At 36.4% G+C, this 16,280-nt stretch overlaps 1 protein-coding gene across 3 annotated transcripts in view; it reads left to right on the top strand.

Annotated features, from left to right (window-relative positions):
- Positions 1 to 16,280, top strand: part of WAC (WW domain containing adaptor with coiled-coil) — a 77,913-nt gene that overhangs the window by 48,284 nt on the left and 13,349 nt on the right. For all 3 annotated transcript variants that reach the window (XM_058180255.1, XM_058180252.1, XM_058180254.1), the window contains exons 9-11: positions 4,514 to 4,633; positions 10,288 to 10,436; positions 12,808 to 12,926. In XM_058180255.1, coding sequence (XP_058036238.1) covers positions 4,514 to 4,633; positions 10,288 to 10,436; positions 12,808 to 12,926 — 388 coding nt within the window. The remainder of the gene's footprint in view (positions 1 to 4,513; positions 4,634 to 10,287; positions 10,437 to 12,807; positions 12,927 to 16,280) is intronic.

Consider the following 16,280-nt stretch of genomic DNA (forward strand, 5'->3'; position numbering starts at 1 on the left):
CTCACAGAGAGGGCCTCCTCAGGGTGCCGTCAGCCAAACAATGTCGGCTGGCGGCCCCCAGGGGAAGAGCCTTCTTGATGGGGGCACCTACCCTGTGGAATGAATTACCTTTGGGGCTACGCCTACTCCCCGACCTCCAGACCTTTAAGCGCGAGCTCAAGACTTTTTGTTTCACCGAGCAGGGCTGGCCTAGGAGCAATTTTAATGGGTGGTTTTATTGATAGTTTGGTTTTATAGTTTTACTCTTTGTTTTAATATTTTGGCCAATTGAATCAGATTTTTAATTGAAATATTATGTTTTAACTTTTGTATATGTGTTTTAACTTGGCTGTAAACCGCCCTGAGTCTTCGGAGAAGGACGGTATAGAAATGCAAATAATAAATAAATAATAAATAATAAATAACCAGAAGCAGTATGGGTTTGTGAAACACAGATCATGCCAGACAAATTTTATTGCATTCTTTGACAGTGACAAAATTAGTGGACCAGTGAAATGCTGTGGATATGATTTACTTGGTCTTCAGTGAGTCATTTGATAAAATAGATCATAACCTATTCCTTGATAAGATAGAAAAATGTAGGTTAGACAGCATTACCACTGTTGATTCGTAACTGGCTGACCAACCACACTCAACATGTAGTTCTTAATGGAACTGCATCTACATGGAAGGAAGTATGCAGTGGGGTACTCCAAGGCTTTGCCTTAGGCCCTTAGTACTCTTCAATATTTTCATTGGTGATTTAAACAAAGGGATAGAAGGGGAATTCATCAAATTTGTGAACGACACCAAGCTGGCAGGAATAGCCAATACTCTAGAACGGGGGTGTCAAACCCAAGGCTTATGGGCCAGATGCGGCCCATGGGATGCTTAGATCTGGCCCGTGTGGCTGCCCTGGCAATAGCGAAGGACCGGCCTGTGGTGCCTCTGCCGGCAAAAATGGAGTTCACATGGTCCTCCTGAGTTCCCTTTTTTCTGGCAGAGGGTTGCAGGAAGCTGTTGCAGCCAAAAATGAAGCTCCATTTTTGCTGGCAGAGGGTTGCAGGAATCTTGCAGCTGAAAAGGGAGCTCAGGAGTCCGTTTTCTCTGGCAGAGTACTTGGGCCACCACAGGTGTCCAGAACATGAGTGGTGTTGAGCTGGCCATGCACACCCTGGCCCTCTGAGATCAAACACAACCCTGATGTGGCCCTCAGTGAAATTTAGTTTGATACACCTGCTTTAGAAGAAGGATCTTGATAGTCTTGAATATTGGGCCCCATCTAACAAAATGAAATTCAATGGTGAGAAAAGTAAGGTGTTATCTTTTGGCAATAAAAATCGAATGCACAAGTATAGAATAAGTGGTATCTGGCTCAATGCTAGTAACTGCAAAGGGGATTTTGAAATCCTAGTGGACAATCATGTACATATGAGCCAGCATTATGCTACAGCTGCCAAAAAAGCAATACAATCCTAGGTTGCATTAACAGAGATAGAATCAAGATCACATGAAGTGTTAATACCACGTTATAATGCCTTGGTAAGACCACACTTGGAATATTGCATCCAGTTTTGGTTGCCATAATATAAAAAAGATGTTGAGACTCAAAAAAAAAGTGCATAGAAGAGCAATAAAGATGATTAGGGAACTGGAGGTTAAAAAATATATGAAGAACAGTTGCAGGAATTGGTTATGTCTAGTCTAGTGAAAAGAAAGACTACAGAATGACACGATAGCAATGTTCCGGTATTTAAGGGGTTGCCACAAAGGGGGGGTCAACCTATTCTCCAAAGCACCTGAAGGTAGAACAAGAAGCAATAGACTGAAACTAATCAAGGACAGAACCAACCTAGAACTAAGGAGTTTTTCCTGACAATTAAAACAATCAGTGAGATGATTAGCTTCCAGAGGTTGTGGGTGTTCTAACACTGGAAGTTTTTAAGAAGAGATTGGACAACCATTCATTTGAAAAGTTATAGGATCTCCTGTGCAAGCAAAAGATTGAATTAGAAGAGCTCCAAGTCTGTTATTATTCTATTCTCTTAATCACCTTTCTTCCAAACTAAAAAGACCTAAATAGTTTTCTCATTGGGAAGGTGGTGAGCTCATCTTGTTAATTGATTGTTTCATTCAGATAATGAATGGGAGCATATGACTTTAAAATAGTTGAAAAAGAAGCATTTGCAACTGAGGATCAGGAAGTATACAAATATTACCTATATATTATTTGGTCTCTTTACAAACATTCTATTCCTTCACTGATGTTAGGGTAGGAATTTCGTGTCTCTAATGTGTGTATTTGCTATGATCTGCTATGACTTCTAAAATCAGAATTGCATCTCCAACATTTTGCTTGCATATCTGGATACATGCACGATAATTTCTTAGGATCTAAATGCCATCTATAAAACATTTTATAAAAATTTTCCCTTAAATTCTGTGCCTGCGTAAATTTAACATTTCTAACCTAAATTTTTGTGATGATGCTACATATTTTCATATTTGGTGGACTTGCAAGAATATTAAGACTTTTTGGATAAGAATTTGGTGGATTATACAAAATGTTTTGAAAAAGAAGATAAAGTTCCTACCGCAATTTTTTTTACTGGGAATTATCACGGATTGTACAGTAATTGAGATTAAATTGATTTTAAATCTAATAACAGCGGCAAGATTACTGATAGGACAGTATTGGAAGAAAACAGAATTACCTACAATAGAAGAATGGATATTGAAAGTAGCCAATTTGGCTGAGATGGCAAAAACCTCAGCCTTTTTGAAAGACAATATGCAAGAAAGATACTTAAATGAATGGAAAAAATGGATTGACTATATTCAAAACAGATATCAGATGAAGAGATATCTGACTTTGAATGATTAGGATGTATTATTTCTGATTGCATTGGGGGAGATTAGGATTTGACGAGAAATGCAGGAGTATAACTGAGTTAGGAGGGAAGATTTTTATTATATGTTTGTTTTATTTTTAACTATACCTTGTGTTTGTTCCGGGAAGTCGGGGAGGGGGGGAAGCTTTTTTTTGTAAAAACTTTTTCAGGTTTCAGGTTTTTTTTAAACTTGTGTTGTAGAATGCTCTATACCAGTGGTAGTCAACCTGGTCCCTACTGCCCACTAGTGGGCATTCCAGCTTTCATGGTGAGTGGTAGGGGTTTTGTCCAATACTGAAGCACTTTCCTTTTTTTTAATTTAATTGACTTTTAAAAAAAATTTTCATAGCATTATTTAAAATCATTTTCATTAGGTTTTCATAAAATTCCCCGTGACAATTTAAATTTCTGAAAATATACTATTTGTATCGCCCATGCATAAGTTTAATTCATGTTACATAAGTGAAATTAAATTAAATCATTACAGTGCGACTGCAAACAAAAGAGCCTTGTCCCAGAATAGCTCGCGCATCTTCCCCCCATACCACCCAGCTCTAACAGACAAGCAGAGCTGGTAGCCGGCGCCAGCCCCCCCCAAAAAAAACACGAAGCGCGAGAGGCATGCACAGACGATGATACACTTTATAAATCACCATTACTATGGAACCGGTGGGTGGTTAGAAAATTTTACTACTAACAGAGATACAAAAGTGGGCGGTAGGTATAAAAAGGTTGACTACCCCTGCTCTATACATTTTCTTTGCATAGTAAATTCTTTAACATCATTTTAATAGAAAATATGGTCATAAAATAGCATTTTAAATAAGGAATATTTTATTCTAATATTTTCATTTCATAAATTAAGAGATTGGAGTTATTTACCTGGAAGTAATTACCATTGAATTCAGTAGGGCTTATTTCTTAAATATAGTAATAGATAGTCCTCATTTGAACTGGAAATTGTGTTGCTAAGTAATGTGATCAAAAAGTAAATCGAATCAATCAATCAGTCATATGATTGCTCTAAATTAACAATGGTGGTTCCAGTTGCAGTAGTTGTGAATCGTGCATTGTTACGCATGATGTTATATGGTAGCAAATTGCAACTTCACCATTTATTTTGCTTGTTGGAAACTATCAATGAAGGTCACAATTCGCAATCATATGACTGTTATAGGCATTCATGTATTATGTGACTGGGATGCTGCAATCATCAAAATTGTACACCAGTTGCCAAATAGCTGAATCACAATCACATAACTACAGGGGTGCTGCAATGGCCCTAACTTTGAGAACTAGTAATAATTACCACTTGTTCAGTGCCACTTGGTATCTCTGAACAGTTGCTGAACAAGCAATCATTAACCAAAGACTACCTGTATTTGCATCCTTCTGGAAATTAATGAATCCTAATAACAATTGAATGATATTGATCTCTCTCAAGAACAACTTGTTGACTTGAGAGACCAATTGGATATTTTCAAGAAGAAACTACTAGTGTCATCTATACTGAAGCTTTCAGAAAGAGAGGGAAATCTATTGTGTCTATATATACAATTCTTAAGTTTATTATAAATGTATAACATAGCTTTAACTTACTTTGGTTTAGGGAACAACACTTTCATAATCTTTATTTGTATTAGTTCTTACAGCTGCTGTGACACAAGCTTCTCTGCAGTCAATTCTGCATAAAATTCTCACTGCCGGACCATCTTTTAACATAAGTTCCCTGATTACTCAAGCAACACAGCTTTCTACACAAGGTAATTTGGACGCTTCTTGTTGCTATCTTTGTGAGGTTGTTTTGTATTTCATGTGAGTTTGACAGATGAACTATAGTTATCAAAATAATGAAAAGTTACTTTCTAGAGATGCACTGTTTGTATCTTAAGTTTATCTGAGGTAAATTGTGGGAAGTAATCAATGCTCTTATAGCATCCAGAATAAATATATTCAGTAATGGAAAGGATCACAGTGTAAATTTTATTTGCAATAATTTTGCAAACCAGGAGATTGTGAATTCTGATTCTGTCTTATATACAAAGCCAAGTCGATGATTTTGAATTAGTCAAATGTTCTCAGCCTTGGAAGAAAGTAGTGGCAAATCACTTCCGAAAATGTCAAGAAAATTAATGGACTTTGCAAGCAATTATCAAAAATCAAGACTGACTCAAAGGCGCACATAAAGTTTTTTTTAAATATTAGATTTCTGCTTTTTACTAAAGTACATTGAATTTCATGTAACGTCCTATTAATGATTAACTGATTAGCAATTGAATGATTGAATGATTAACAATTAGGGGTAAAATAAATTCAAAGAGCAGAGCAGGCCACCAGAGGGACCTAGTTTGTTATAAATACTTTGTGCCCCATGCAAGCTTAGAGTTACTAGGTATTTCAAATTAATGTTACCAAGTGCAAGATAATTTCTAGAGAAGATGTGTTCTGTGTACTTTATTCACAAATAAGCAAAACTTTTATAATTTAAGATAGAAATAAGAATATTATACTTAGAAGTTTGGCTTAATACAACATGGAAACAAAATTAATCTTGATGCAATTTTCCAGTTATTCGTTATACCCATTTCTACCAGAAATAGAAAATACTCTGGAAACAGGTTTCCTTTGCTTCAGTTAACTGGACTATTCCAACTTCTTAAAAATTTCCAAATGTTAATTGGAGTCTGTGGATTACTGGGATCTGCTTTTCTCAGCCTCAGTTCATAACTTCTGAAGTCCTGTCTTTGTTTTAAAAGTACCAGGTTTTTTCTAAGAAGGAGCAGTTGGATAATCACTGTGTATCCAACAGCCACACCCTTCTTGTGAAGATGCATATCCCATTTTAGGTCTGTGTCAGGTGAATTCTTGGTTATCATTAGAAATCCTCTTTAATATTGAAATCAAGACTTGCTCTGTATGTATAATGGGCTCTGTGAGTAACCTTGAGAGATAAGAAGAAGAGTGCAGCCTAGACTACGGTCAGATAAGAAAAATCTGAGTCCAAAGTGGAAATGTAATTTGAGTAAACATCTCAGAGTTGGTCTTCACAAGTTCTCTGGAATGTAAAAGGAGAAAGGCTTTTGCAAGATTCTATTATTCTAAAATTGCAATACGAATTATACTAACATTCATAATTTTTGAGTTTTGGGCTAGTCTACCTCAAATGGCTGATGATATGTGAAAAGTACCATATTTTTTGCTCCATAAGACGCCCTGGACCATAAGCTTTAGAGGAGGAAAACAAGAAAATAAAAAATCTGCTTCTGCATTCCAGCCCCAGCATGTGGCTCGTCAGGACTCCACTCCATTGCCCCCACCACCAGTCAGCTGAGCGACAGCTGGATTTCAGCCATCCGTAGCCCCGCTGATCAGCAGGCTGGCCGACCAGAAGCGGCGCCATTGTTGCCTCCTCTGTGTCTGCTGCCTCTGCCGGGGAATGCTGGAGCCTTCGCCAGTGTTTCCCAGCTATTGCCGCTGCCTGGTGCCGCTCACCACTGGTGGCGAACAGTGGCAGCGATCCCCGATGCTGGAACAGCTGATTGGAGGTATTCTGGGGGGCTGATCCAACTGCCAATAGGTGCCAGCATCTGCAACGACAGGCCGTTCACCGCTACTGTCTGTAGCTGCCACTGTACCAACCGCCTCCCCCTGCCACTGTGGCCCAGTCTGTGACGCAATATTCGTTCCATTCACACACACATTTCCACCCACTTTTTTTGGGTGGGTGGGGGGAATTGCGTCTTACGGAGCAAAAAATATTGTATATTGGTTCAGAGGTATATGCATCCTGATGATTCAGTTTAAAATAAAGTTGCTGTTTATGCAATAGAGCAAATACATATATATTTTCAGATGCTTCTAGTACCTAGGATTGGGTAGTTTTTATTATATTAATCTAATTAATAGAAAACATGAAGGTAGTATTTGCTTAATAGCAGTAATTGGGACTCGAATTTTGTTTTAACTGATTCAGTTGTAAAGTGCTATATCATGCCTAGCAAAGGAAATCATAGCTATTTGTGTTGTCAACACTTAAGTGAGGGTTGTGAGTCCCTAAGTGGGAACCTTATGTGATTATAATTTGTGACTCCTGCTGTCTTCCCAAAAACAAAGTTAGTGGAAAAGTTGACACAAAGTTGCAAGTCCTAGGGAGTGGCAAGCGGGCTCATTGGTAGGTTAGTACTATAAAGTGAGGCGTGGGATTGGCGAGTGTATTTGAGGAGGGGTTGCTGCTGAGCTGAGTAAGCGCAGGGGTGCTGCAGAATGAGTATGTGCTATGAAGAAAGAGATATCTGGGATGTCATACTCTATAGTGGTGCTCCTCGGGAGAAAAATCAGGAATGACATACAACCTTCGTTGCCAATTTTCTGTCTGACTTTGCTTGTGGGAAGTTGGCAAGGAATGTCACAAATGGTGACATGACCGTGGGATATTGTGACCACTCTAAGTATAAGCTGGTTGCCAAGTGCCTGGATCATGATCAAGTAACTTTGAGGGCACAGCAACAGTTAGAACATGGAGGACCAATAGTAGATACCACTTATTCAGCAAATAACAACTTTGAATGGTCATGAATGAGAAGTTATTAACTGAGGACTACTTGTATATATAAAGTATACACAATAGTATTAACTATAGCTTCAAGATTAATAATCACAATATTAAAAAATAAAGAATCTTAGAAAGTCACATTGTAAACATAATTTGAACATATTTTGACTTTACCATTGAAAGATTTTCTTCTTGCCATTTTGGCAAAAACAACAACAACCACATGCACATTGCACACCATCCCGCCCCAAAATCTAATTTAAATGTGGACATAAAAGTGATCTATTGCTGCAAATCAGTTGTAGATTTATCCTTCCAAGTTTGTATGATCATTATACTAGTCAATCTTTATGCCCTAAAAACCCACATTTCTGTGTATTTTCATAGATATCAAATACTAGTAATGTAGCTATCTTTAACACAGGAAAAATTGATTAAAAGCCTTGTCTACCCTATTTATTTCAATCCTAAAATAGCAGTTAGAGCTGGTTCATCCATGTGAATTACTGTTTCTATGTAGATGTTCATTTTTTTTTAGTCAATTACACCAGTTTATAAATAAGGTTATATCTGGTTTGTGTTATATTAAGAAATTTTCTTTGTATCAATCTCATTTTAAAATAATAGAGAAGTAATTATTAAAGTGATTTTTCCACAGGTTTATCAGAAAATGTAAGCTCATTATTCCACAGATCTTATAATTACTATCAGATTCATCTATTTTCTTTAAAAGATTTCACTTTAAAAATTCTTCAAAATTAAAGCTATTGTGAAACAGAAGTAGCAATAATAACGTATGTAGCAACTCAACTAAATAATACTTTAGCTCAACAAAATTGCAGGAAGCATTTGAGAAATATGTCGAATTTGTTTTGTTGTTCAGTTTGAAAAGAGTGTTAAAATAACTTCCATGGATCTGAGCTGATGCCTAGCAATAATAATATAGGAAATCCATCTTAATGTCACCATTAAAAATATCCACTATAATTAAACCAGGATTATACAATATTGTTAAGATTTTCATAAATAAATGAGTCATTATTTTAAGTACATACATACGTACATAAATACATACCTATAAACATACATATCTTGTATCATTAAGTAGAGGAATCTCAGTATTTGCCAGGATTTCTGTAGGCCAAATAATAACTGAAGTCAAGCCAAGTCATGTTTATCTTATCCCAAATATTCAATTGTAATGCTTGATTTGCATCAAAACTAGAGAGAAATTCAAATTTATCAGTTGAAAAAGGTCTTAGGTCAAGATAAGCAGGCCACATGATCAAAATTTGGGCTCTAGGTAATTGGCTGATATTTATGATGGTTGTGGTGTCCCTTGTTCAAGTGATTGATCACCTTTTGTGACTTTCTGACAAGCAAAGTCAATGAAAAAGCCAGATTCACTTAACAACTGGGTTAGCAACTTATCAACTGTAGTAATTTACTTAGCAACTGTGGCAAGAAAAATTGTAAAATGGGGCAAAACTCATCTAACAACTGCCTTGTTTAACAATAGAAATTTTGGGCTCAATTGTCATCATAAATCAAGGACTACCTGTACTTCAGGTTTGTGCTCAGATTTTGGTACAGACTGCCTGTGGCTCAGTGTTTTGGGTACAGAATGTTTTATGTATCAGTATTTATTATTATCCTATGATGCATTGTTTCAACCAATTTAAAAGTCATGACAACAAATGCTTTAGTAGTATGTAAGTAATTTGTTTTCAACAGACTTTTTGGAATCAAGAAGTACATAAATTGCAGCATATAAGTAAATAAACAGACATAGGCATGCACTAATCTATGGCTAGCTTTTTATGAGAGCAGTCTCTATAACTTTAACCTAAAAAACTAAGGACACAATATATAAATATAAAATTTATTCTTGCATACATAAGTGTACTAATTTATTTTCTAAATAAATTAGTACACTTATGTATGCAAGAATAAATTTTATATTTATATATTGTGTCCTTAGTTTTTTAGGTTAAAGTTATAGAGACTGCTCTCATAAAAAGCTAGCCATAGATTTACTTATATGCTGCAATTTATGTACTTCTTGATTCCAAAAAGTCTGTTGAAAACAAATTACTTACATACTACTAAAGCATTTGTTGTCATGACTTTTAAATTGGTTGAAACAATGCATCATAGGATAATAATTTTTTCAGCTGAGATATCCCAAATGGACTAATTTATAAAATCTGGGATACATGGCTTCTGAGGGAATGAAATTTGGGGAAGTTGTGGCTGCTTCAGTGCTATTGGCTGCAGATCATGTGATCTTCATTTTCAATGTTCTGAGACAGTTTCCTAGTCTCATAGTCATTTCTTCCCACCCAGTAGGAGCCTTGAACTTGCAACTTCATGCTGGCTTCCCCACAGACTTTCTCCCTGCAAGCTTTCCACAAGCAAAGTAAAAGGAAAAACCAGCAGGATTCAAGAGAGAGGAGATTAGGAAGGGGAAAAAAGAAGGTTTCTGATGTTCTATGCCAACTTCCACACAAAGGAAGTTGATAGAAAATCATTTGAAAATCAAATGATAGAATATCATTTGAAACAGTGACTAAACAGGGCATGAGTTGTCTAATTTTTCCTAAATCCCACTGATGGTTTTGGCACAAATAACTGTATGTACCTTGTCAATGTAAGATTTTCATTCTTTGATGCAGTAAATTTGCTGGTCCGTGACCATAATAAAGATTTAATGATTGATGCAGTAGTACCTGCATTGACTTTATTTATATTAATGACAGCAGCAAATTTATTTATAGAGTTGTCTGACTTAACTGTCGTAAAATACTATTTCTTTACAAATATTCATTCAATAACAATAAATCAATGTTACGATTTTATTCACAGCTCAGCCATCTAATCAGTCCCCAATGTCTTTAACATCTGATGCTTCATCACCAAGATCATATGTATCGCCAAGAATAAGCACGCCTCAGACTAACACAGTTCCTTTGAAACCTTTGATTAGTACACCTCCTGTATCATCACAGCCAAAGGTAAGTTTGTTGTAAGAATATAACTATTATTGTTAGCCTGCAGTAGATTCATACAATCATAAACCATCATATGCTGCTTTATACTTGTAGTTGATAAGGACATCCTAAACTTTTTCAAAAAAGTTGCCAACTTGGTCTTCCACTTAGTATGCATATCCTTTAATTTTTCTTACCTCAGTGCAAGACTTTACATTTCCCTCTATTCAATTTCATCCTATTAATTTCAGCACGTTATGTCTAGATTTTGAAATCTGTCTCTCTTAAAAGTTTAACCACAATGTCATCTGCAGATTTTAAACATTCTCCACAACATTCAGTTGATAATCTTTAACAATGGCTAAAGCAAGGCTGTAAACCATTAAAACAAATATTCCAGCTGATTGCTTTTTGTGTTCATGTAGTTTCTCTAGCTGATACTGAATCAGTAATTATTCAGACAAAATAGGTCTTAATTGGCAATTAAATGTTCACAAGTTCCTTAGGCTCTTGTATTCCCAATATACTGCCAAAGGGAGCTAAATACCGTATTTTTCGGCATATAAGACACACCGGAGTATAAGACGCACCTTAATTTTGGGGGAGTAGGGGGGAACGAAAAAAAGAATTCTGCATCTGCCTACCAGCATCAGGATCAGCGGCGTCCTCACTTCCAATGCCTTAATATTATTATTAATAATTAATACAATTATGTAATAATTATATAATAATTATATAATTATTATTATTAATATTATTATATTAATAATATTAATATAAGTCTTAATATTATCACTCATAATTTGTTTTACATGCCGTCCTAACTCGCCTAGCAAATGAATACATTGATAAATGTGCATAGCTGACAAGGATTAGAGTGGAAAGCCACCGCGAGTAAGGAATCAACCAAATGAAATAAAATCTGCAATGGAGAATGTTTGAAAGCCCAAATCACAGCTGTACACAAGTTGTAGTCTTTTAAGGGGGCATCAATAGGAGGCGCGCAGGGGGAAACGTGACCATAGTAGACTCGTCTGAATAAAAGTTGCATTTAGACCGACGACCTCATTGGGCTTCAGCGTTTAAAAGAACGTGGTCCTATGGGGAAAAGAAGGCAGCAGACTATGAATAAATATTAAAACACAAGTCTGCTTAGTTCTCTCCTGAAAAAAAATCATGGGCTACAATGTGGGGTATACCATCTTTTGTCTGCAAGTTAGTCACTATACCAAGCGCTCTTAGAACAGAATTACCACCCATTTAAAATTCCGGCGGGATACACAGTTGCTCCGGAAAGCGCCTGCTGGTCGCTCCGCTGGGCAAAGAGGCTGCTGTGGGTCGGCTCTAGGACATGATCTGGGCCCTCTTCTTCCCCTTTTGGCATCGTTGATGCATTTCCGCTTCGCTTGCTTCTCGGAAAATGGTTGCAGGTGCCGCTTGGCTTTGAGGAGCTGAGGCGGAAGAGAAAGCCGTCCTTCACTGCTTGGGGAGTCGCTGCCATGGGTCGGGAATCGAGGTAAAGGGCGCGAAGGGGTGGCGGACTTTAGGAGCCGGCTTGGCTGTCGCGTTACTGTGGGAATTGCTTTGGGCAATGGGGGAGGAAAAAGAGCATTGCCTTCCTGCATGGCGTTTTCCGACGTTTTTTTCCTTAATTATCCGAAGCAATTTTCAGCAAAGGAGGAGAAGGGCCACGGCTTTGCAAATTGCTTCAGAGAATTGAGGAAAAAAACGCCATGCAGGGAGGCAACGCTCTTTTTCCTCTCCGATTGCCCGAAACGTTGCCTTTGAGTAGCGTCGTAGGCTGTCGATGGCAGCTGAGACAGACTGGCTTGAAGCGAGGACTCCTGCTGCGGCTGTAACTGCGCTAGGCATTCCCATGTTCAACGAGCTGGAGGGGAGGCCTGTTGGCTGTCCTAGAGCTGAGCGTTGTCTCCGCTTCTTCAAAAGAATTTGGGCAGCCTGGCTCGCAAAGAGCGCTCTTACCGCGGCTATGTTGATGCCGAAACAGCAGCCGCTTTCCAGACATAGGATTTTTGGCCAACAACCTCCAAAGAGTGGGGGGCGGCAGGTGGGCAGGGCTACATTCGGCATATAAGACGCACCCAGATTTTCACCCTTTTTGGGGGTAAAAAGGTACGTCTTATATGCCGAAAAATACGGTAGATGCCTTGCTACAGCAAACCAAGAATCATAGTGTTAAACAACTCTTGCTGCATTTAGGTTGCTTTTATCAGAATGAGCCACAACATCTCAGGACAAGTATTATTTTGTTACTGATTTAGGTAATAGTCCCAGTATCATTTAACAGTAGGGTTTATTTTATTCTGGTATAAGTATTGATGAAGAACATTCTGTTGAACAAAAGTGGATATCTAATCAAGTTTTGAAAATTCAGGTTACTACTTCAGGTATTAAGCAAGGACCAGTTTTACAGTCAACGTCTCAGCAGCCTGTGATTGCTGACAAACCACAAGGTCATGAACCTGCTTCTCCTCGAAGTCTTCAGCGTTCAAGGTAAATTTACATTAGTGAAATAATTGATTTCATCATGCATTGTAACAGAAATGTTGATTATATTGTGTACTCATTTTGATGGCATGCTTTCTCATCTACACATCTTACTCAGGGTTTTTAAAATTTGGATTATGCACTGCAAAAATAATAATTGTAGATGTTATTTTTTCTTATTGGAACATTCTGTTTCTTAGAAGAAATATATCTCCTGCAAACTACTAATCATATTGCTAAATTTGCAATTTAACCACCAATATACGTTAATGTTTTTCTTACATCGCACAATTTGGCTTGAAGAACACTAGGAGATCCATTCAGCTGGATCTAAAAAATGGAATTTGTCTAAGTGCTTTGCGCATCTTATATTAAACATTTGGATTCTTTTGAATCAGAAACTTTTTCAGCTTTGAGCCCAAATATTGCTAATTGTAAAATACAGAATGAAAATACACTGAATTATCAAATTTATAAGAACCGTTTCATTTATTTCCAAACAATAGAAAATATTCAGATTCAGATTCCATTTTTATTTGAACAGCTATATAGTTGGAAATATCAGAGAGCTATGTAAGGTTTTTAAAAGATTTCCCGCCCCCGCCCCCCCAATTTCCCTTGATTTTTATGAAAATAATTCCCATCAACATCATTCTTTTTTTAAAATTTGTTTTTTATTTTTTTGACAAACAAACATAAAAAGCATCTTCAATACAAATGCAAACAGTGTGTCGGTAGGTTGGTTACAAATCTTTTGTGCAATTTCACCATCTTCATAACATAATTTATCAAATTTTACATTTTACCAATCTAATATATATCCCAGTGTTTTAGTCAATTAATCATTTATTTAACTATAAGTGTTTCTTCCCTCATTTCATATAAAATGTTCTAAATTTGTGTCAATTGTATTGCATCGTTCATTTCATCATCTTAAATCAGTATATATTTCAACAGTTCTTACTTTATAAAAACCTTTATCAAACTTCATTCATATTTTATCTTACCATTGATAAAATAAATCCCATATCTTATAATATTGTTTATCTTCCTGTTCTCTAATTTCAAATGTCAGTTTACTCATTTCAGCCCATTCCATTATTTTCTTAATAACTTCATCTTGTGTTGGTATTTTCTCATTTTTCCAATTTTTGGCAAACACAATTCTAGTCGCTGTTACTACATTCACAATCAAATATCTCAATTCTCTATTATAAGTTTTGGGTATGATCCCCAGTAGAAAAACCTCTGGTTTAAAGTCTATGTGTTTTTTTTATCATTTTTTCCAACCACGTGTGGCCTCTGGTGGCTCAGACTGCTAAGACAGTCTGTTATTAACACAGCTGCGTGCAATTACTGCAGGTTCAAGTCCCACCAGGCCCAGGGTTGACTCAGCCTTCCATCCTTTATAAGATGGGTAAAATGAGGACCCAGATTGTTGGGGGCAATAAGTTGACTTTGTATATAATATACAAATGGATGAAGACTATTGCTAACATAGTGTAAGCCGCCCTGAGTCTTCGGAGAAGGGTGGGATATAAATGCAAAAAAAAAAAATTAGTCCAGTATCTTCTAGCTTCTACGCATGTCCACCACATATGGTAATATGAGTCAGGTGTCTGATGACATTTCTAACATTTTTTGGATTTATTCTTGAACATTCTGGCTGTTCTCGTCGGGGGTAAATGCCATCTGTAAAACATCTTACCCAAATTCTCTTTATATGCAGTTGACATTGTCATTTTATAATTTTGCGACCACAATTTTTGCCATGTCTCTAAATCAATTCCATGATCTAAGTTTTTCTCCCAAGCAATCATTGTTTCTTTAACTTGTTCTTCTTCCAATTTAACATCTAATAAATATCCATATAATTTTTTAACTAAATTTTCACCAGTACCTGTTAAAATTCTATCTAAATTAGTCAAACTATTATGACAGCCTTCCTTCTTGGAATCTTTATCATAGCTAGAGTGTATTTGCAAATAAGAAAACCAATTCATTTTTTTACCTTGTATTTCTAATTCTTGCATAATTTTAAGTACACCCTTTTCATTCAACAGTTCACTATATCTAACAATTTGTTTCTTTCTAAGTGTTAGTGAATATGAGAATGCTTCAATAATTGATAACCAGACTGGAATTTTTAAATAATGTCATCTCTTAATCTTCTCCCAATTTATTAACAAGGCTTCTCTTACAAAATGTCTTCTGAAATTTGCATTTTTGCTTCCTTATACCATAAAAAGGCATGCCATCCCAGTAAGAAATCATGTCCTTCTAAAATCAATATTCTAGTGTTTCTTAATGTTATCCATTCTTTGATCCACATCAAGTTTGTTGCTTGATAGTATAATTCCCAATTAGGCAATCCAAACTCTCCTCGTATTCTGGCATCTTGCAACAATTTTAATTTTATCCTTGCTTTTTTACCCTGCCAGATTTATTTCCACACTATTTTATTCAATTCTTCAAAGTATCCTTTCCCCAATCTAATTGGAATTTTTTTTTTTAATTTACATTTATATCCCGCCCTTCTCCGAAGACTCAGGGCGGCTTACAGTGTGTAAGGCAATAGTCTCATTCTATTTGTATATTTACAAAGTCAACTTATTGCCCCCCCCAACAATCTGGGTCCTCATTTTACCTACCTTATAAAGGATGGAAGGCTGAGTCAACCTCGGGCCGGGCTTGAACCCGCAGTAATTGCAGGCTGCTGTGTTCTAATAACAGGCTTCTAACAGACTGAGCTATTACAGCCCTGTCTGGAACAAAGATAAAATTCTAGGTAGTGTACTCATCTTAATCGTTTATATTCTCCCTATCAACGATAGTTGTAAATTCTCCCATTTTGCCAAGTCTGTTACTATCTGTTGTTTAAGTTTACTATAATTATTCTCTTTAAATGTACTACATCTTGCTGTCAAATATATTCCCAAATATTTAATCTTATTTGTGACCTGCATCTCTGATCATTCCGTCAATTCTTCTTTTTGTTTTATTAGCATGTTTTTGTCAAAATCTTCGTTTCGTCTTTGTTTATCTTCAATCCTCCAACTTTTCCATATTCTCCTATCTTGTCTATCAATGTAGTTATTGATTCTATTGGATCTTCAAGAATAAAAACCAGGTCATCCGCGAATGCTTGCAATTTATATTCTTCCTTTTGGATTTTCATGCCTTTTATAGTTTCCTCTTCTCTGGTATTTCTGTTTAACACTTCCAGTGTTAATACAAACAACAGAGGTGACAGTGGGCAGCCTTGTCTTGTTCCTTTTTTTATTTCAATCGATTCTGTCAATTCTCCATTTATTACTTTTGCTGTTGTTTGTAATATATAGCTTTTATAGCATGAATGAA

This window comes from Ahaetulla prasina, chromosome 4 (assembly GCF_028640845.1).
Source record: "Ahaetulla prasina isolate Xishuangbanna chromosome 4, ASM2864084v1, whole genome shotgun sequence".
Classification (NCBI taxonomy): Eukaryota; Metazoa; Chordata; class Lepidosauria; order Squamata; family Colubridae; genus Ahaetulla; species Ahaetulla prasina.